At 36.5% G+C, this 22200-nt stretch overlaps 1 protein-coding gene across 1 annotated transcript in view; it reads left to right on the top strand.

Annotated features, from left to right (window-relative positions):
- The window catches only part of grik1a (glutamate receptor, ionotropic, kainate 1a), a 30654-nt gene that overhangs the window by 5515 nt on the left and 2939 nt on the right, over nucleotides 1–22200 (top strand). Inside the window, exons 2-16 of the mRNA XM_014980673.2 lie at nucleotides 3670–3837; nucleotides 4512–4769; nucleotides 5382–5563; nucleotides 5658–5711; nucleotides 5866–6036; nucleotides 7292–7435; nucleotides 9471–9578; nucleotides 9770–9814; nucleotides 13940–14056; nucleotides 14236–14439; nucleotides 14552–14775; nucleotides 15098–15216; nucleotides 15969–16186; nucleotides 16853–17075; nucleotides 21150–21400. Coding sequence (XP_014836159.1) covers nucleotides 3670–3837; nucleotides 4512–4769; nucleotides 5382–5563; nucleotides 5658–5711; nucleotides 5866–6036; nucleotides 7292–7435; nucleotides 9471–9578; nucleotides 9770–9814; nucleotides 13940–14056; nucleotides 14236–14439; nucleotides 14552–14775; nucleotides 15098–15216; nucleotides 15969–16186; nucleotides 16853–17075; nucleotides 21150–21400 — 2486 coding nt within the window. The remainder of the gene's footprint in view (nucleotides 1–3669; nucleotides 3838–4511; nucleotides 4770–5381; nucleotides 5564–5657; nucleotides 5712–5865; nucleotides 6037–7291; nucleotides 7436–9470; nucleotides 9579–9769; nucleotides 9815–13939; nucleotides 14057–14235; nucleotides 14440–14551; nucleotides 14776–15097; nucleotides 15217–15968; nucleotides 16187–16852; nucleotides 17076–21149; nucleotides 21401–22200) is intronic.

Genomic DNA, 22200 nt, shown 5'->3' with positions numbered 1-22200 from the left:
TCTGCCACCTTTGTCCATCTTCGCTGTGTGTGAATTTTATGCAAATATATCCCACCTGCAAATCACAGACACGTGCTAAAAGCTATTTTTTGAGTCCTCCGAGTCCTCGGAAACTTTTAACATCCATTTGCAATGTATTTTATGCCAGGTGCTTGTGTGCTCTTGTGGCAAATTATTTCTCATTATTTTGGAGTTGAATGGAAGCTTTTAGTACGCTGAGCTACATTAATTCATTTGTTGGGCATAAAAGTCCTCCCTTTTAGAGGTAACTGCAGCCGTTACAGACCACAGTACAGACCAAGCTGTTCCACAAGAAGGGGATGACAAATGAACTCATGTCATACCTAATTATTTGTCATTAAATACTGAAGTAGAAGATGGATGAGGTGAGGTTATGCGTGCTTACAAACAGAGCCAAACATCTTCATCTTATGTTGAATGGATCGATTGGCTCTGCCTTTTTTGTTTGATGTGTTTTATTTTAACTGGAGGCAGACAAAACACCCATCCATCTCTCTGTACTGTACATATTTCTGTAAGCCACTGCTTTAATTACTTTAATGCTGTATCCTGACCAGTGATACTACAATTTACATGAATTTAGAAATGGATTCTTTGTATTATTAATTGATCACCCAACCACCCCCCACCCCCAATGACACGCCCACACTGCTGACCCAACAAATAATGCAAGGAGTCAAAAAGTTTGCATTTTAAATATATTTTTTATTCTTTACCAAAGCAGAATTATAGTTTTACAAAGTTGGGACATTTTCTGGAGATATGCAATACATTATCTAGACAACCCAAAGCTTATGGAAGTTTCTAATTGAAAAGAGTAAAATATAGTTAAACCTGAATATCCTACGCATTCTTGCACCTGTCTGATTTTTTCCACCCATCTGAAATTGAGTCATGAAGCTTCAGGATGGACACCTGGACATTCCTCTACATACCAACTCTCTCCTGGACATTATGGAGATTTCTAGATGTTGCCGGGCAAGAATATACATATAGTTCCTTCAATGAGTTTTAGATACTTCCTGTATTTCCTTCTAATGGGACGTGCACAGAAAACCTATAAATATAGGCACCTGGGAAGCATCCTAATGGGATCCTTTGGTTGCAAAGTAGCTCTAGCTCCTCCTAACTCATCCCAGAAGACCAAGATCAAATTCAACTCAACTCAAACTTCACAGGGTTTACATCAAAAACAACAGGGGATGACCTGTAAAAGTACCAGCAAAATTATTTTACTCTATATGCAAAAATATTGTGCACAAGTTCCAAACAGTGATCAAAATACATTATCTGAATAAAATTAAATGAAATAATACACTGATCTAAAGAAATTCTACAACGGATTAAAAACTAAATCATTGTCATCTATCAGTCCTCGAATGGTTGCTAATATTTCTTTAAAGGCTTTGGGATTCTTGTGAACCACAACGAGAGCCATTGTCCACAACATGGACAAACATGGGGCAGTCCTAGCTGTGGCTGGCATTTAAAAATTAATCTGATAGTGCATCGATATCTCACCCAGGATGCTGTAAAAATTAAAATAAAATAAATAAATAAATAAATAAATAAATAAATACAATCCAGAACAATAGCTGAAAGGCTGCAGGCCACACTTGGCTCAGGTTAGGTCATTATTCATGATTCTATAAGAAAGAAACTGTGCAAAAATGGCTCCATGGGAAAGTTTCAAGGCGAGAACCACTGATGACTGAAAAGAACAAAAGGCTCATTTCACTTTTGACAAAATATCTCTTGATTTTCAAAAAATGGCAAGACAAAAGTGAAAGTTTTTGGAGGTTGAGTGTCTCATTAATTCTGACATATAGCTAGCAGGGCTTCTAAAATGACCATCATGCTGACATTTAAAATGGGCATGGTGATTGTAGTGTGGTGTAGGGCTGCTGTCCTGCTGCAGGGCCTGAATCAGCTGTCATAATTAATGAAACCGACCAGAAAGAACTTTGTTCTTGTTCTTGACTTAAGCTTTTTATCAGAAAATACTAAACGGAAATAGGCTGGCCATCGATCTTAAGCTCAAACACACTTTAGTCAAAGCCTGGGGTTCAACAATATCGAGGCATGACCTTAAATAGGCCCTTCATGCTCGAAACCCTCCAGAGCAGCTGAATTAAAAGTATTCCGCAAAGAATGGTGGACCAAAAATCCTGCTCAGCAATGTAAAAGATTTACAACCAATTATTGTAAAATTCTTTCTAATTCTTTTTACGAAGTTGCAAGTTCAAGGTACTGTGTGACTCTAGTTTGGTCTGCTTTCTCCACTAACCCCCTATACTTATGGTTTTATATGTGATACACATACAAGTAGCTTGGCATGTTGTAAATTCCTGAAAATGAAAACTCTTTGTTGTCAAAATAATTAAGAGCTCTGTTTTCAAAGACAATGAAGGAAAGTCATGGTCCTCATTGATCTTTGCTTTAGGAAGCACTTTCTTCAAGCTGCAGCCAGGGTCAGGGACAGTCCCTTGTAATTTCACTGGTGGGTTTAAAGCTGTCTTAGTTTATTGAATAGTTGTGAGATGGGGCACTCATTACCTTTTCTTCTGTGCTATTCATCATCAGGAGTTCGCGAAAGAGAGGAAACATTCAAAAGTTGAAAACGACTTAATTAACAGGACAAATTGTTAGAAATTAGATTCAATGAAGCCCTTCATCCACATTCTCAGGTAACTGCTCTGAAAAAATGTTAAAGACTGACAATTGCTGATGTGCTCTGACTCATCTGACAAAAGTCTGTTTTGAAACTTAACAATAAGCCGATAAAGTCTTTTCATTTCTTCCCGTTAGCACGATAGGTGCAATTATGCTACCACCATTTCTTGTGGCCTTTGAGTCCAGGCTTCACATCTTTTGCACCACGATGACAGGATGCTGATGAGGAGTTTGTAGGCAATTTCACGAGACTGACTTAACAGGGTTGTTTCTTCAAAGTGTGCTGACAGCCGGGCCATGCAACTGTAGCTGGATGTAGCCTTGGGTCTTCTTATTATAAAAACCAGAGAAGTGTGGCATTTTTTTTTTTTTTGCACTTTAGACCTTCTCCAGCTTTAAGTAGTTGGAATCACTAATTTTCTGCAATCAGAAAGCAAAGAGAAGCTTTTTAGAAGTATCTTTATTTTGTTGATATAAGTCATAATAAACATTAGTTTTACACTTATAACAACACATATTAATAAGTGTAGCTATGGCTATTGGTGGTATGAAAAGCATTGTTGACAGATTGCCAGAAAGTCCCATTTGCAGTCTGTCATAAGTTATGTTGTGGATTCAGAAAAAAATGTGGACAAATAAGATCAAAATTGAACTTTTTACTCATCCAAAAAAATGGCAGAAGAAGTCCTCCTTATTCTGGTTTAGGGCCTCTGATCCTAAATTCACAGCCACTCGTACTTTGAAATAATTCATATCAAATCTTTTGCATGTGTTAAAAAATCCAGAAATAAAACAAACCCTCTTCCTTTATCACTCCCCCACTCAGCTCCTTCAAACCAGCTTCAACAATGCACTCGAATTGTTTAAACCAGACAGTGTGCATTGTGTCATGCAGAGTGCTGCGAATGTCTATAATATTTGTGTGCGTTGGGAATTTTTACACAACAGAGTTTAATTTATCATGTCTGTGTCCAGGTGGCATTTTCGAGACCAGAGAAAGTGAGTTAGTGAGCATGGATGAGCTGGCCTTCAAGTTTGCAGTAAATAACATAAACCGCAATAAGACCTTGATGCCCAACGCAACTCTAACCTACGACATTCAGAGGATCAACGTCTTTGATGGCTTTGAGGCTTCAAGGAGAGGTATGCAATCATCTTTTGGTGACATGGAATCACCTTTTGCTGCATCTAAAATCCCAGTCCGAGTGAAGTGTGAGAACATAACAACAGTATAGACCACTACCTGTCGTCAGTGGGACATACTGTATTTAAGACCCACAGATGATTTTCTTTCCTATTTTAATGTGGAGCTGTGATTGTTTCAGATTTAAGGTATTTTAAATTTTATTTGTGAACATGGAAGATCACTAAGAATCAAAAACATGGGAAAAAAAGGGGTGTTAACTAAAGGTACATCTTCAAAAAATTGGAATATTATCATAAAAGTAATTTTTCTCAGTAATTCAGTTCATAAAGTGTGAGTTACATATTTCTTATTTCCTTACTCTGATACATTTCAAGCGTTTATTTCCAATGAATATGATTAATAAATAGAATGAATCCAGTTATCAGAACAAAATGATTCAAAGTACTTTTTGTATTATTTTAAAGTCAGATATTTCAAACAAACTGAACCCTCATTTATGCAACACTTCCACGCTGGCAATATATCAGCATCTTGTTTACATAATGGTGCGAAGTGCCTGATCTTAGTTTCTGTTAAGATCTGCACATACATGGCAAAACCTCTTTTTCCAATAACTATTTTGTCTTAAAATAATTTGTTTTTATGTTTTTTTTCCCCTCTCTTTTACCAGTGTGTGACCAGCTAGCTCTCGGGGTAGTGGCTGTGTTCGGACCCTCTCACAGCTCCTCAGTCAGTGCGGTGCAGTCCATCTGCAATGCTCTGGAAGTTCCTCACATACAGACTCGGTGGAAGCACCCCTCAGTGGACAACAAAGACACTTTTTTTATTAACCTATATCCTGAATATACAGCCATCGCCAGGGCCATCCTAGATGTGGTCACATTTTTTAAATGGAGGAAACTAACAGTGGTCTATGAAGACAGCACAGGTAAGGCCAGTTGATCATGTTATCACACCACTGTTGTAACCGTTAATATTTGTAAAATATCAGTCAGAAATTAACAAAGTTTTGCAAAGTGCAAAATATTTTAAGTTCATCAGTTGGAAGCAACTTACCCCTATTTTTGTGCTGTGTTGTATTTGTTGACTCTTAAGCCATTGTAGAATCCTTAAGACAAAAAATTCATTTTGATAATAGGAAATTCCTGGTTCTGCAGGAGAGGTACTCTTCAAAATTTTAAGAAGGAACATTTGAGCGGAGGAAAAACATTAGAATGCTACAATTTCGTACTATGGATGGATCATATTTGCAAGCGATTCAGTTTAGTTCAACTCAATTTATTTACATTTCATTTAGAAACTTTCATTCCCCGATTTTGTGTTCTGAAAAAAAAAAAAATCTGATGCATACATCATGTAATGGGTCCAGACAGTCACTGTACACTATTTCAACACTTTGTGTGGATAATAATATAGATAATTACAAAGAACAGAAGGGGCCAGACACAGATGCTTTGTTCCGTCAAGAGTCCCAAGCCAAGTTGAAATTCCCAGAAAACATACTAAATTGTAAATAATTAAAATTCTTGTATTATTGTAGGTTTGATGCGCATGCAGGAGTTGATTAAGGCTCCAGCTAAATTAAACTTGAAGATCAGGATACGGCAGCTCACCCCTGGCAACCAAGATGCTCGGCCGCTGCTGAAGGAGCTGAAGAAAGACAGAGAGTTTTTTATTATCTTTGACTGTTCTTACCGCACAGCTTCTGAACTTCTAAAGCAGGTCAGTGAGTTAAAGTGTGTGTTATAACTATTTAGTTATTTATTCACCCTTTATAATGAGATATTATAAGTGATGTTTTTATTACTTTTTCCAGCTTTCATCTATGGGAATGATGACAGAATACTACCATTTTTTCTTCACAACTTTGGTGAGATGGTTAAAGATTGTTTTGGTTTTTGACTGAGACATTTTGTTAATTGACTAGAGAATAAAAATGACTAAAGCTCACTTTCTTTCTCTCCTTGCAGTGTACTCAGATTTTCTTCAGTCCTCTGATTTTCATCTGCTCTTTACTCCGGCAGGATTTGTTCGCTCTGGACCTGGAACCCTACCGTTACAGTGGGGTCAACATGACTGGTTTCAGATTGCTTAACTTTGATGATCCGTGGGTGGCTTCGACCATTGACAAGTGGTCTTCGGACAGAGTACAGGCTCCCAAACAGGAGAGTGGTCTGATGGAAGGAGTCATGACAGTAAGTCTTGGCTCACAGCCAGCGATGCCAGATGATGATCTGACAATATGCAAACACAGTTTATCAAAAATGTGTGTTTTTTTTATTTATTGAAGAGTGATAAATCAATCAGAACATTTTCTAATCTAAATGCAGGCGTCTTCTGCTTCCTCTCAGATGCAGATCTAAAAATACATCAAGGATTTATGTTCATTAATTGTTTCAGAGTCTGAATAAATGTATCACATGTCATCAGGATTATGAAAGATATCCTATTTAATGTTTTGTTGTGTAATGGAAATGACTTATTTTTAATTTTCTCTCAGGAAAATGTATTTTATTGCAAATAAGCAACAAAAAAGCCAGTTTTTACTAATTGAATAAAAGATATATAAAAACTATGCAGTCTTACTGTGGGAAAATTTAGGAGACCCTACCACTTAACAGATAGTGATGAACATTTTGATTGAAATTTGCTCATTTAAATGCTTTTTGTAGCCATTGCCTAGTCTCTAACATTATTCTGAGGAAAGCTTGCCTCTCTCTTTAATGTAGAATTATTTCAGCCGTGAGATATTTTAAAGGGTTTCTTGCATGCACTGCTTGTTTCAAGTCAATTTCTTAATTCTCAGGCTGTCCACTGGGAATTATCGATATGTTTTGAGTCCAGCTCTGGTTCAGCTTTAAGTTTTTGACAGACAGGCTTACATTTCCTTAAGCATCCTCTGAAACGCCACATGTTTTATGGAGGAATGTGAGCTGGTCAGGTTTTGCTTGAGGAAAACACCACAAGGTCATTATGTTTCCAACTCCATTGCCAAAAACAGTTGTTTTCTCATTTAATAAATATCTGTTAGATTATATGGATATTCTGGAATATAAATAGTTTTACTGAGTTTACCAAAAGCTTCACAAAAATGACTGAAAGTCAATGATATGTATTTCTGTGGTTTAAAAATCTGGTGTCATAACAGAGCGCGTCAAGCAGTTGGGAAGTGAGACTTAAAAGACTTCTTTGCAGTAGGTTTCTAAATCATGACAGGCATTTACCTTTACATCATTATCTTGCAAAACAGGAACCATCTCTATTAAAACTACACAAGTAGAATGACAACTGTAAATATGGTGATTGGATCAAAGAAGTTACACAAACAATGATGGGTAAAGTAAGCCAATCTAATTTTCATTTACAAGACCTACAGCCAGGAGTCATTTAAAATGCTCCTTCTGAATAATACAAGAGTGAACACATATATTTTCTGTATGTTCTCTATAGACAGATGCAGCCTTGATGTTTGATGCCGTGTACATGGTTGCTGTCGCGTCGCAGCGGGCCACTCAGATGACCGTCAGCTCGCTGCAGTGTCACCGCCACAAGCCCTGGCGCTTTGGACCTCGCTTTATGAACCTGTTCAAGGAGGTAGGAGTCAGAAAATGATCCACATTATGGAGCCAAGAACCCTGTGCCGCTTACTGCTTTCAGCTTTACTCCCATAGAGTTTTCAAGATTTGCAGAGTCGGTTCTCAAAGGACCGCCCGGGCACAAGATCATTCTTTACATTTATACTGCCACAGCTTTAGAGTTGAATTTCAAAAAAATTTAATATCAAGTGAGGCGATATATTTTGTTGGTCCCTTCCATATGAAAGCAGTCAATATGAAAATATATGCCTTTCATATACTAAAAGGTTGAGAACCTGTGGCCTGTAGCCCGGCTGTCTGACTGAATGCCCTACAGACAGAAATGAAGCCTTTGATGCTCAAATAGTTTGATCTCTTTAAGTCTTAAATCCAGTTGAGGACCGATGCCTGCCTGGGAGGGAGAATGTTATCGCTCCATCCCCTTGCTTGGATTTTCTTCTTAATGGTGTGCTTTTTTTCGGTTTGAATTTTCTTCTTTAGCCTCCAGTTTTATTTACTGTTTTCTGAAGCACTCATTCTCCTGTGCTATTCATTATTTAATAATAGACTGTCTGATTGCGAGAGCAGCTAGCATAATCCTTGACATCATGCTTCGTTAACACTACAATAAGTGTGATTTCTCTTTCCTTTGAATATTTTACTGCACCATGTTCAATGTGTTTTTGACTGAAGTTAATTACTTTTTATTTTACCTTGGCAGGCAGCCTTTTGTCATTCAGAATATCCTCAGATAACCCGTGAAATATGAATAATATCTTGTGGTTTAAACTGCAACAATTGCATAGAGATATTTTTCTAAATTAGCTTTTTGTATGCCTTTTGTATTAAAACCTTACATTAAAGTTAATAATGTATGAAAAGAAAGCATTCCAGGGACATGATGAAAATGCTGTAATTTGATTTATTCCTGTATTGAACCCTCAGTTTAAATGCTGAATATATTGTACTTGAAGCAGCTCATAAAGTAAGGGTTAAAAAAAAAGGAAAATACCACTCTCTCAACATTCAGGAGAGCAAATAGTCATGCAATAATTGTAACTGCAAATTCAGTAAATCATCTTTTTATATATGTTAATTATAATTCACTTTTTAAAATAAAATAAAGGCATTAAGTATATAAAAAAAAAGAATTTAAGTTAATATTGATTTAGTCTTTCCGCTTACCACTGTTCCACAAAGGCCAGATGTGTGAAGTACAGTGTTAATAAAACACTTGCTGTCACAAAGCACTGCCTATTTCCACAAAGCTCTTCCTTGGAGCTGCAGTCCCCATCAGAGCTTTTGCCTTACAGAGTTGCCTTCCCCACGACTTCCCCTCACAGCTCCTCTAGACTAGCAGCATCTAGCAAACACCAGGTTGAACTGAGCGTCTGCTAAGCTTAACAAACTAACTGATCAACGATCAAAGTATGATCAATGACAAAAGATGTTCTCTCTAACATTAGTTAGGATTTTATTGATCAATGTATATCAGTACCCTATGTGTAGGGAAATGATTTCTCTCTTCACATTTTTCGTTTGTACCCACTGTGTGACTGACTGTGTCATTAAATGACTCATATGCAAAGCATATATTATCTCCCTGCTTTAGCAATGTCCTGTTACTTTTACATAGTGCAATGTGTGTGGGCTAATAAAGGTGTGTGGAGCACATGGCAACTATTTATCTCGGGTTAAAATATTTAGTGGCAATGAACTTAGGTTCTGTCAAGTCCTACAACGTTATTTTCCCTTTAATTCTCTCACATTGTGTCTAAACTAGGCAAATGAGCTTCTGAGGAGTTTGTAAGTTGAACAATTCCATAAAAACACATCAACAAATCCATTGATTCAATCATTCAATCGGGCCAGTCGACTGTAATGAAATGCGACCCATAATCAAATTAAGGAATATTTTATTTTTATGTGACTTTGTGTCCCGTCTCATTCTGGGAGTGAATTATCAGTGTATCTCATTCACTCTCCACACATTCAAAGAACTCAGACACTCTCTTGATGCTCTTTCTTTTTTCTTTCTGTGTCTCTTTCTTTAGGCACAGTGGGATGGACTGACAGGGCACATTGTACTTAATAAGACAGATGGCCTAAGGAGAGACTTTGATTTGGACATTATCAGCCTCCTAGAAGACGGCACTGCCAGAGTGAGTACAGCCGCCTGAAGAGCAGGCTATTACACGAACATCGTGCTCGGTCTGTATTTGGCGGGTGACTGAAAGACATGTTTTTGACACTGTAAATTTGCAGAGACATGAGTAATGTTAATGTTGTACCAACTGACTGTTTCTTTCCATGCTGTCTGTGGTTTATGTTGCTTTCTTCACATTTTCTAAAGGGTGTTGTGGAGGGCACAAGTCGCCTCACAAAAAGGTGGATCAAGGTTTGTTCTGTGCCCTGTTTGGTTGAAGCCTTTTGTTGTTGTTTTTTCCCCAGACCTTTCTGTGTTTTTTCATTCCATATGCCACCCACCTCTTCTGTTACCTGCCTTGTCAACTCTGTTACCCTTCAATGATTTTGTGTACAGCTATGCTATATTTGACTTTTCAGCTTTTATGCGCTTTGGGTGCTGGTTCTGATTGATATGACAAGCATGAAAACTTTTTCTCAGTATCTTTAGAAGGAAGGACAGACAAAAAGAAAATAGGAAAGTAGGAAAGAAAGAAAGCTAGATAGATACAAATAAAATGCTGTAAGTTTACCATCATCAAGTTTATCTAGAGCCTCTTTCCTTTATTATAACATATAAATGGCCATTCTAAGCAAATCTGATGATGGTTTAAAGGGTAATAAAATTGAACTTGCATAAACATGTTTTTGAGACTTTAGTTGTTTAAAGACTGTAGACGTCTGTTGCTATAATTTACAAACTGGCAGTTAGCCCAATCCTTTGGGACCAAAAAAATCTCTGTTTATGCTAAATGGAGAGTTAAGGATATCAATTTAAAAATTAAAAAATATCTCCTTGAGTTTAAAATGACCTCAAATACTCCTTGTAGATGTTTTTAAAACATTTGAGCCAAAGAACAGATGTTCAACCAGTCCATCCTCTTAGACAGCTTGGGCACAAAGTTCCCAACTCCATCTGCCTCAGTCGTCAGAAAGGCAGCTATGTGGGCAGTCATCAGCTGTCAAGTCCCAGAGGCCGTGATTTATGTTGCAGTTTAATTTTACGTTGCCCTTTTAACGTTTAACACTAATCCTTAGGGCCTCGTTACTATATGGAGTACACATCTCATAAAACACCTGACTTCATGGTAATAATATGGAATTATCAGTTCATTGCAGTTGGGTTGGTTTTTGGGTGCTAGTGTGCTAGACACACTTTGAAGAGGTGGGAAAGAATAAAAATAAGAAATAAAGTAATTTCCTTCAAAGTTGTTGACTCCTCTGGAAATGTTTTTTTTTTGCCTCCAGCCTCCTTCTTGGCTCGGCTTAGTATGCTCCTAATCTTTGGTAATGGTTTTCCAGTGTGATTTGGTTCTGAGTACGGATGAGCTTTAGGGTTCTTAGCATTTTTCTTAAAGCACACGAGGAAGAGAGAGTCAGTTTTTATAACAGTGTTTATTGGAAGCCACTCTGGTACACATGATAAATTTGCAATGCTATATACAGCAAACCCATGACTCAGAGTTTTAAGGGGAAAAGGCAACTCAATGACTGACATAAACTACATTCCAGCTATTTGAGTTGGCCAGATTTCTGACATCATCTGAAATAGATGAGTTTCTCTAGATCTTGCTGAGACATTAGTCCTTTAATCCTAGAAATGTCCTTCAGGTGACAAAAGGCAAATTTTGCAACTGTCTTCATGTGACTATGAAGACTCATGTTTGGGTTCATCACTACACCCAGATTCAGTCCTGATCCCTAGTTTTTAGCTTTAATAACTACTATATACTAGCAGTTATTACTATCTAGCACACTATCTAGTATCAAACACATAGCTGCCCACATTACTGCCTTTCTGAATGAACACTTTGAAGTGTTCCAGATACCACTATCTACAGTAATGTGCTGACTCTATCATTCTTCTTTAGGTCCAAAAATAATTACTGCAATTTTTTTTTTTGTATATTTCAGCTTGATGCAGAACAGCTCTATCTATGTGGAGATTAAATTGCTCATACAAGGACTGTGTTTGCATATTTATCACTTAAGAATTGGAAGCACTTTATTCCACTCTAATGGATTCCCCTTTGCTATAGCATAGCAAAAGGGGTTGACTACAAACACATATTACTGTTTTATGATTTTTATGAAAATATTTTGACTGTTAAAATGTTAAAATGTGTGTTCAGATATATTACTCTCAAGTATGTGGTTTTAAAAGTTGTGGAAAGGTTCAAGACAAATTAATTTAATAATTGCATCAATTAATTACACCAATCTGTTCTTGTCTTCTGCAATATCCTATGATAGTGTATGAACTTCCACTCAGAATACTATGGTAAAAATATTTAGTGATTTCAGAAATAATACAGATTTTCCCAGTTTTTATGATGTTATGGGTTAATGTAATCGAAGAAATTCTAATAAAGAGTGAAGTATTTTTTATTTATTTTTTTGGAAATGAAATTCCAGTACAGATCTTGAAGTTTTAAAAGACCACACTGTCTTTTAAGCTGAGTTTAATACAGTCAGAGGCACTGATGCATTCACCGCTCATCATCCTCTTTGCAGTGATTGACAGAGCAGGCCATTGTTCCAGAATAAAAACGTTGTTTTGTTTAGATAGTTTAATGCCAGAAGAGAAAGGCTTGTCATTGCCAGTTCTTATTAACAGCGACGCATAATAAGTTAATGCGCTTAACTTTACTGCATCACTGTCATGAGCTCCCACGACCCTTTGCTCTTAAACACTGAGAAGATTTGAGAGGTTGAAAATCCATCTGACAGATGCCTGTTTTAATCTGATAACTGTTGGGATTAAACTGCCTGGTGTGGCCAACCTCATTCACACGTACTGGGATCGTGTGGAGAACAGACTCCTTGTTGCCCTTTATTGCCTCTGAACCCATCTGACTCTGCTGCCTGTGTTTCACTCATGCTGTCCCTGTTGGTGTCAGTCCCTTAATGTTACATCCAAACTGAGCTGTGTATGTATGGTTGCAAAATATTTAATTTAGAATGATATGTATTTACAGTGAAAAGTGGCAAAAGGTTTTTCACTTTGTTTTAGAGGTGGCAAACATGTATTTTGACAACATTGCTAATTAATACTTACAATATCATTCTGATTAATTGTAATAATTTACTCCTGTTTCTCCAATGAGTAAAATTAACCAATGAGATTATGCAAGATATATTTGAGGTTCAAATAATATTAGAAATATAAATAGTATAATTTCAATCAGAAAGTCTCATATTTGTCTTGGGCATAAATAAGCTTATTAGAGTTTGTAATATGTTTCATTTTTTCCAGTGTTAAATGAATATGAAACACACAGTTTTAGTGCCTTTCAAAAACAAGGAATGGTAGGTGGTAAATTTCTGCATTTTAAACACAAGGAACGGATTACAAGTTTAAAATATTCATTGGTTTGTTTGGATGAGTTAAGGAGAAGCTTTAAAACCTCTTAGATTGTATCAGCTGTTACGGTTGTGGCAGCGTCTTGTTTCTCATGCATTAATATCGAAGATAAAAGAATATGCAATTTTTTAAATGTCAACTCAAAAGCTAGCTGGTTGAAAATGATGTATTACTGTATACTCCTAATACAAAGGATACATAAAAACAGTTTGGGGATTATCATATAGGTTGAGTATATGTAACTTCTGATCCTGTATGTGTAAATGCATGTTTGTGCTAAAGAAATTAAAATTTATGCTCTCAATTCTTGTTTTCAAAACTCATTTATTTTATTTTATTTATTTTTTTCAAATAGATCACTAAAGGATCAGATGATTTTATTTTAGAAGACAACAAGAATTTTTATTTATTGGTTTCCCTATGGGGCGATGGGTGAATGTCTGAATGTAGGCCATTCACCAAGGCACTTGGAATTACTTCTCTTTTTTAATATCGTCTTTTGTCATATACATAAAAGCTTCTGCACTTTGGTAAAAATCATTAGCGCTCAGCCAAGTAAAGGTAAATGTTTTAGGACAATGAGTTAGGGAGAAAGTTGAAAAGGATGCAGAAGTGTTAGATCTTTTTACATCCACTTTTCTTTTAATTTCTCACTTCAGCGAGTTAGAAAATATGATTAATATACAGTTCACTGAAGCAGCTTCCAGTTTCCTCTTTAGCCTTGAAAACAAAACAAATAAAATGTTTTTATTTTTCACCAATGAATGAGAAGATCAGCCGGTTTATTCCCTTTAAAGATGCAGGTGTTGGTGATCACATAACACCCTTATTCAGGTTTTTACAGTTTATTCAACAAGTCTCTGCTAGATTTCTGCTTTTCTTATTCGCTGAGTAGAGCAGGTGTCACATATAGCATGTTTCGATTAAGGCAGCAGATGTTATCTTTTGAGTCTGAAATCCTGTTTGTGGTTCCAGGTGGCTGTGTGGAACTCATACAGGGGGATGAAACTAATGGAGAAGCCCAACCGGGAAAAGAATACCAATGTGACAGACTCTCTGGCTAACAGGACTCTGATTGTCACAACCATTCAGGTGAGAAGATGGGTTAATAACAGAACATGACAGGAAGAAGAAGGATGATTTTAAAAAGATAGGGAGGGTTATTTAATACTCATTCCTGTTCGGGTTGACAGACAAAAACTTCAGATTTCACAGAAGTACTGCCATATAGACTACTTGAGTAGTAAGGTTTATTTTTATATGTTTTCAAGGAAAATCCTTATGTGATGGTAAAAAAGTCTGAAAAGGAGCTGGTTGGAAATGACCGTTATGAGGGATACTGCATGGACCTTTTGAAGGAGCTCTCTAACATCTTGGGTTTTACATATGAAGTCCGGTTGGTGGGTGATGGGAAGTATGGAGCTCAGAATGATAAGGGAGAATGGAACGGGATGGTCCGGGAGCTAATCGACCATGTGAGTGAAAAGTAGTTTGTTGTGACTCTCACTGTTCTGCATTGCTAGTTTTTTATTCTCTTCTTTAAAATTAATCTCTAAAAATGTGATTTTTTTTTTTTTTTATCAACAGGTCGCAGATCTTGCTGTGGCTCCTTTGACTATCACTTATGTTCGAGAAAAAGTGATTGACTTTTCCAAGCCCTTCATGACTTTAGGAATCAGTATCTTGTACCGGAAACCCAACGGTACCAATCCAGGCGTGTTCTCCTTCCTCAACCCTCTGTCCCCAGACATCTGGATGTATGTGCTACTAGCCTGCACTGGGGTCAGCTGTGTGCTCTTTGTGATTGCAAGGTAAACCACTAAACTGCTACATGTGGCAATGGTTGTTGTTACAAGCGCGATTTGGCAGATTTATGCATGTAAGGTGAAGGTAGCGGCCATGACTGTTAGAATCTGAGCAATGTCAGTGTTGCCAGTAGGTTTTGATGAAGGCCACAAGTTGGTTTCCCATTTTATCAATTTATGTCTCAGCTAATCTTCAAAAATACAAGTGAAAACTGAAAATAGATTGCTTGAAGTGATAATAATTTAACTGTCTGTAAAACATAACTTATGGCCTAACATACTGTCAATTGCTATGCACGATTTCTCTTTCACACTCTTTGTCTTTCAGGTTTACACCATATGAGTGGTACAACCCACATGCCTGCAATCCATCCTCAACTTTGGTACAGAACAACTTCACCTTGCTCAACAGTTTCTGGTTTGGCATTGGAGCGCTAATGCGACAAGGTTCAGATCTCCTGTTTTTGGTGTTTTTTAATCAGTGCTAAAGGGCTAGACATAAATTACAGTTGTCATGTTTTAAACATTGTGAGATTTATGTTGGATGATTTGGACATTTTATTTATGTAGGTATGAGATGCAGCAATAGATGACAGGCAATACACAAAACAACCAGTGTAAGAAGGCTGCACTGATAGCTTGTCAGCGCATCAGAGAATGTAATAATTATTTTTGTTTAATTACATGCATTTTTTCTTTCTTTTGGGTTTACACGGCAAATATACAGTCATATGAAAAACTTTCTGACTGTTTTTCCTCCATTTTGACATAAGTCTATTTAATTTGTGCTTTTGCCATATTGAAACATTTAAATAACATTTCTACAAAAACCAAACAATCAGAAAGTATCATTCAAAATGTAAAAAATAAAACAAAACATGTTATAGGTGTTAAAGGAAAAATTCTGACAATTTTACATTTAACACAGTTAAATATTCAAATTTCACAGCAGGTGCACATCAGTAGTGAGTTTTACCAAGAAAATATGACCTGTTTACACATCATACATTTAGTTCAGTCAACTATTGACTTCTAACGTGAGAATGAGCACCATGATGAGGGGGAAAGAAAATTTTAATATGCTCATATATATCGTACATTTATTTAGCTCCATTCCAGTTGTACTTTTACCACACTTTTAAATCTTTACCCTTAAAGGTTGCATTTAACTTTCATTATTTTTCTTGCAATGTCTCCAGGCTCTGAAGTGATGCCTAAGGCTTTGTCTACCCGTATAGTTGGGGGTATCTGGTGGTTTTTCACCTTAATTATCATATCCTCTTACACGGCCAACTTGGCAGCCTTCCTGACAGTTGAAAGAATGGATGCCCCCATCGACTCTGCAGACGACCTCGCCAAACAAACAAGGATTGAATACGGCGCAGTGAGGGACGGATCCACAATGACATTCTTTAAGGCAAGACTTGAGATGTTTTTAAATAATAAATGCTAAACTAATGCTAAATTTTATTTTTTGTATATTACATATTAAGCTTACATACTTGCATATTTGGGTATAAATATAGCATTCATCAACATTGCTTTATCTCTTGGAAAAATGTTGCTCAGAGACCAGTTAAAACTGGTCTTCTGCTCTTTGGAAAAAAATAAAAAATAAAGAAGAGAGAGGTGACTCAAGCCTTTTGAGAACCATAATAGTGTCCTTCGGTAGAACTGTCACTTTCTTGCGTCACAACATTCACCTCTCCTCACATGCTGTGGCTCAGTGGGGTTGATTCATGCTGAGCTTTATCCTCCCAGATTGCAGCCAGTGATTATGGCTGCCTCTATGGGAAGAAGCTGACTGGGTGGATGGCTTCAACAAATTGAATCAGCCGGGGGAGATTTACCACACAGCTGTCCCATTTTCTCTGGCAGAGCAAGAAGAGACATTCACAATGAGCTATACACTTTGTAATTTTACAATTACTCACATTTTGTGGCTGCACATCAAATCTACTTAATCACACGTGGCATGTATCCTACATGTGCATCTAGAATAATTGATAGGCCCACTTAGATTTTCCCTTAAATCTGTGTACCAGCTCACATTTCTAGCTCACATTTCTTTTTGATCTTTCAGAAATCAAAGATCTCCACCTATGAAAAGATGTGGGCTTTTATGAGCAGCAGGAAAACAGCTTTAGTGAAGAATAACAAGGAAGGCATCACCCGTGTGCTGACAACTGATTATGCCATGCTGATGGAATCCACTAGCATCGAGTACATCAGCCAAAGAAACTGCAACCTTACACAGATCGGAGGGCTCATAGACTCCAAGGGCTACGGAGTAGGAACACCTATTGGTAAGAGGAGTTAAAACAACATTTCCTATTTGTTAGCACTCATTAGATTAAATAATACTCAAATCTGTGGGAAACTCCAAACTGTGAACATCTAACAGGGAATTAGAGTTATTTCAGAAAAATCTCAAGACTTGCCTTAAAGCACATGTGTCAAACTCAAGGCCCGCGGGCCACATGTGGCCCGCCATGTCATTTTATGTGGCCCCCCAAGCATTTTATAGGCTGATGGTTGACTTCAAATTGGTTTTGAGCACAAATTGATTACAAACTACATCTCCCACAATGCATTCCGATTGTTACCAGCCAACATTGCGGCTTCTCGCCACTAGAGAGCAGCAGAGTCACCTCAAGCTGCTTATTGATTTTCCCAGCGAATAAAACTGAGACATGGACATGTCATGAAACGTCCAAGAAAAGAAAAATCGATTTGCAAATAAGACTGTGAATGAAGATGTGTGTAAGTTGGTGTCAGGGCGGCAGGTCGCGCTAGACTTTTTTTTTGTTATCCGTTATCTTGAACGACAACATAAAAAAAAAAAAAATTGGTCATGTACTATTTTTATCCGTGAAATTACAATGATATTAACATCGGCCCTTATTTATTGTAAAGTGTTGATTTTATTTTTGTACCCTTATTTATTGTAAAGTGTTGATTTTATTTTTGAACCCTTATTTTTTTTGAAGTGTTGATTGTCTGAAAGACCTTAAACATGAATTGCCCCATATGGGGTTTGAACTGACGACCTCAGCATTTCCAGCACAGTGCTATAACCTGCTGAGCTAACCTACCTTGCAAACTGTTGAGTTTCCATGGATTTAAGAAGAACTTACATGATCTTACCACAATGAAGATTTGATAAAATGCTTATATTCTAATGTTTTTCAAAACAACATAAATAATATTTTATTTTCCAGAGATTTTGTATTTTGAAGTGTTGCTATTATTTTTTAACCATTTTTAATTTTCAAATGTTGATTGTATTTCAGATATTTTTTTATTTTAATGTGTTAATTTTATTTTTGAATCATCTTTTATTTGTAACGATTGATTTTATTTTATAGCCAAGTCTCTGTAGAACCGTTTTTCTCTGCTAATGACATTTTCTATACATTTTTTGATCCCAAGGTTAGTTTATGGACTGTAATGTGAAATTAGGCACAAGTATAAGTCTGACAGTTTGTTCACCAAGATACTGTGCTCTCTGAGAGGATCTGTGGTATAAGTATTTGACTTTGTTCCATGCCCATCGTTGACATCAGTCTCTAACAAAATTTGGATCATCTACCAGGAACACTGCAAAGAGCATGAGTTTCTGTAGTGTAGTGGTTATCATGTTTGCTTTACACGCAATAGGTCTCTGGTTCGAAACCAGACAGAAACAGATTTAGTATGTTCTATTCATCACAGGTGTTTACTAAAGGTCAACAAAGATTTTGTGGTGCCATGGTCTGTACTCTGAATCCAGGCATCTGAGTGCAAGCCTCGGTTGAAATTTTCATGCGTTGCATCTCACATCATCAACTTTGGAACCTCAAACTGAAACAGAGCAGAGAAGTTCAGTTCCTGTAGTGTAGTGGTTATCATGTTTGCTTTACACGCAATAGGTCTCTGGTTCAAAACCAGACAGAAACAGATTTAGTATGTTCTATTCATCACAGGTGTTTACTAAAGGTCAACAAAGATTTTGTGGTGCCATGGTCTGTACTCTGAATCCAGGCATCTGAGTGCAAGCCTCGGTTGAAATTTTCATGCGTTGCATCTCACATCATCAACTTTGGAACCTCAAACTGAAACAGAGCAGAGAAGTTCAGTTTAGTTCAGAGACCATGAGATAATATTCAGAAAGGATTTTTTTAATTAACTGATTTCAGTTGCCTCTGAGACTAAATCTTTGTGTAAAGTCTATATTGTCTGCCCATGTGACTTGTTTTTATTATTTGCTTGCTCACCTTTAAACACTGATTTAAATAATGTAATTTTTAAACTGAGCAGTCATTTTTACATCCATGGAAACTCAAATGTAATATTTAAAACTTCAATACATAAAATCAGTTATTTAACAATATGAGGTGTTTAATTTATTTTTAACATTGTATTTTTATACATTGATGCTAGGGGTGCCCAAGTCTAGTTTTCCAGAGCTACCATTCTGCAACTTTAGATGCATTCCTTCTCTAACACACCTGGACCATTGAATCATTATAAGCCTCTTCAGACCTGAATGAGGGAAGTCAACCTTTTGTCTGGGGTGTGTTTTAGCAGGGATGCCCTCCTGATCTGTACCGTCATTGTGGCCCATTGAGGGGGGCCAATATGCTGCAGTGGCCCTCGGTGAAATTGAGTTTGACACCCCTGCTTTAAAGAATGTCACTGCAGTTGCCAAGATAGTCAAAAATGAGAAATAAATTTTGGTCAGCTCAACAAAACAGCACCAACCACAACAACAGTCGGTACTGGGAAAGTTTATCTGCGTTCCACTACTATAAACATTTTCATTTTGAGCCATTTTAAATGGTAAAAGTCAGCTAAAACAGGTGACATACCTCTGAAGCTGCTGGCTTCCTCCTTTTCAGGACTTAATTAATTTCTAACAACTTCACAGTGAAATGACGTCTTTCTATAATGAATAAATCATTTTCAACCAATAATAACAGCATATATAAAAGGGAAGTATTATTAAGGAATAAGTCACCAAGAAGCAAGTCTGTTATTAACTAGTGAAACATTGTCAGTGTTCATAGTGAAACAGATTTTACATCTTTGTTGACGAAGAGAGTTTTGACCAATTACCAGTACATCTTATATCCAGAGTCAGCATGCTTCCTCTCTGTAAAATTGCTTATTTTAAAACAAAATGCTTCCATTGTGGGGAGAAAGTATTTGCCCACTTACAGATGTAGATCAAGAATGATTTTCAAATATAAGAATGCTGTTTATCAAGACGGCAGCAACATTATGATGTGGGGCCATGGAATAATGAAGAGGAAGGACTGCCTCTAAAATATTTTTTGACCTTAAACCAAGTAATTAGAAAAAGACAGGAAAATACCAAAAGCCAACGCTGAAAGATCTATTCTGAGTTTTCCTTTTCTCAGTAATCGTTAGGAGGAAAATAAGACACGCTTTGCACAGTTTTACACACCTTCAAACTCAGCTTTCATTCATGCCAGCATGCCTAGTTGATGAGGCAGTTAATTGTTGTGTTGTTTGCTGCTCTCATGCTTGTCTCCCTGCCGAAAAAGTACACGAGTGCTGAAAATAATGAGCACCGCAGGATTAAATAAAACCTACAGCTTCGTAATTCAGGCAGAACTGAAAGCTGAAGCCCAAACTTGATTTTGGAACTAATTTGGCCATGCTTTTGCACAGGACTTCTATGCAAATCAGGTCTAAATAATGCTTATCAAACACCATTAGAAACATTGGTAACACTTTATTTGAAGGGGGTTGAATAAGACTGACATGACACTGTCATAAACATGACATAACACCTGTCATGAACATCAATAAGCCTTCATGAATATTTATGACTGTTGTCATAAAGCGTCATTCGGTAAATTATGACACTTTTAATACAATTTTAATACAAAGTTGACATTATTCAAAATGTCTTTGTTATGACAACTTGACATTAACCAATAAATCATTACTGATATAAATTTGTTATAAAAGTATTACTGATTGCACTTTAAAAATTAGGTAACTTTATGTTATTAAAGGTAAAGTTTAAACAGTAATGATTTCTTGGTTAATGTCAAGTTGTCATAACAAAGACATTTTGAATAATGTCAACTTTGTATTAAAAGTGTCATAATTTACCGAATGACGCTTTATGACAACAGTCATAAATATTCATGAAGGCTTATTGATGTTCATGACAGGTGTTATGTCATGTTTATGACAGTGTCATGTCAGTCTTATTCAACCCCCTTCAAATAAAGTGTTACCGAAACATTGTTTTCATGTGATGCTGTAAAGTGTAATTAAGAGGATAAAAGTGTTGAATATGAAAAGGTAAACATTAAATCAATAATTTAATAATCGTTCTGTGAATATTGTGTCTTCTTTGACAGGCTCCCCCTACAGGGACAAAATCACAATTGCCATCCTCCAGCTGCAGGAGGAAGGGAAGCTACACATGATGAAGGAGAAGTGGTGGAGGGGCAATGGTTGCCCGGAGGAGGACAACAAGGAAGCCAACGCTTTGGGTGTGGAGAACATTGGTGGGATCTTCATTGTTCTTGCTGCCGGTTTGGTGCTTTCTGTTTTTGTCGCAATTGGAGAGTTCATCTACAAGGCCAGAAGGAATGCCGACATTGAGGAGGTGAGTGAAGAACAGCACGACTGTTCATCTGAAGAATCCAAGAGTGCAAAGTAACATTCAGATATGAAAGAATGATTGAAATGTTACAGTAGACAATGGACTGATTAAAAAATTCCAATCTAAAAATGTCAGAACTAACCAATCACTTCTCTTCATTTGAATTGAAAATTTAGATACAGCGTGTATCTAAAATTTCAATTCAAATTGAATTTTAGATACACAAAATGTCTTGCAACATGTCTTGCAAAATGTTGCAAGACATTTTTTCTTAATGTCTTGCAATTACCAAATTTATTTCTATTTGCCAAATGCCACAGTAATTACAGTAAAACTTTTCTTTTTAGAGATGTTTTTTTAAACTTTTTTCCTTTTAAACTGAATGATTTAAATGATCAATTAGTTGTCCTTTCACAAGCTTCACACATTAGTTAGATTTGATATGTTTCCATAGATTTTTTTCAGCTCAGCCCATTTATTTTTTAACTTATGTGAAACTTAACAGTGATGAAAAATATGTATATTTCTTATCATATTATGTATATAATTACTTGGTTTCAACTCTACGTTGAAACTAACTCTAAGTAGATGCATTTCACTTTTTTACTTTTTTGTCACTGAACTCGCATCATAATTTCAGCCTCATTTCTTTTTTGTTTGTTTGTTTTAACTTTGTGTATTTAAGCTTTTTTTATTATTATTTTTGCTTTTATCTAAATATTTCCACTGTCTTTTAAGTTTGTTTATCTTTTGTGTGTTTTCTCCTCCATCCATTTTTATTTCCTTTTTTTTTTTGCATCAGG

Source organism: Poecilia mexicana, unplaced genomic scaffold (genome assembly GCF_051168715.1).
Source record: "Poecilia mexicana isolate PSO_F unplaced genomic scaffold, ASM5116871v1 scaffold_14, whole genome shotgun sequence".
Classification (NCBI taxonomy): domain Eukaryota; kingdom Metazoa; phylum Chordata; class Actinopteri; order Cyprinodontiformes; family Poeciliidae; genus Poecilia; species Poecilia mexicana.
This window is presented reverse-complemented; position numbering and strand designations above follow the sequence as displayed.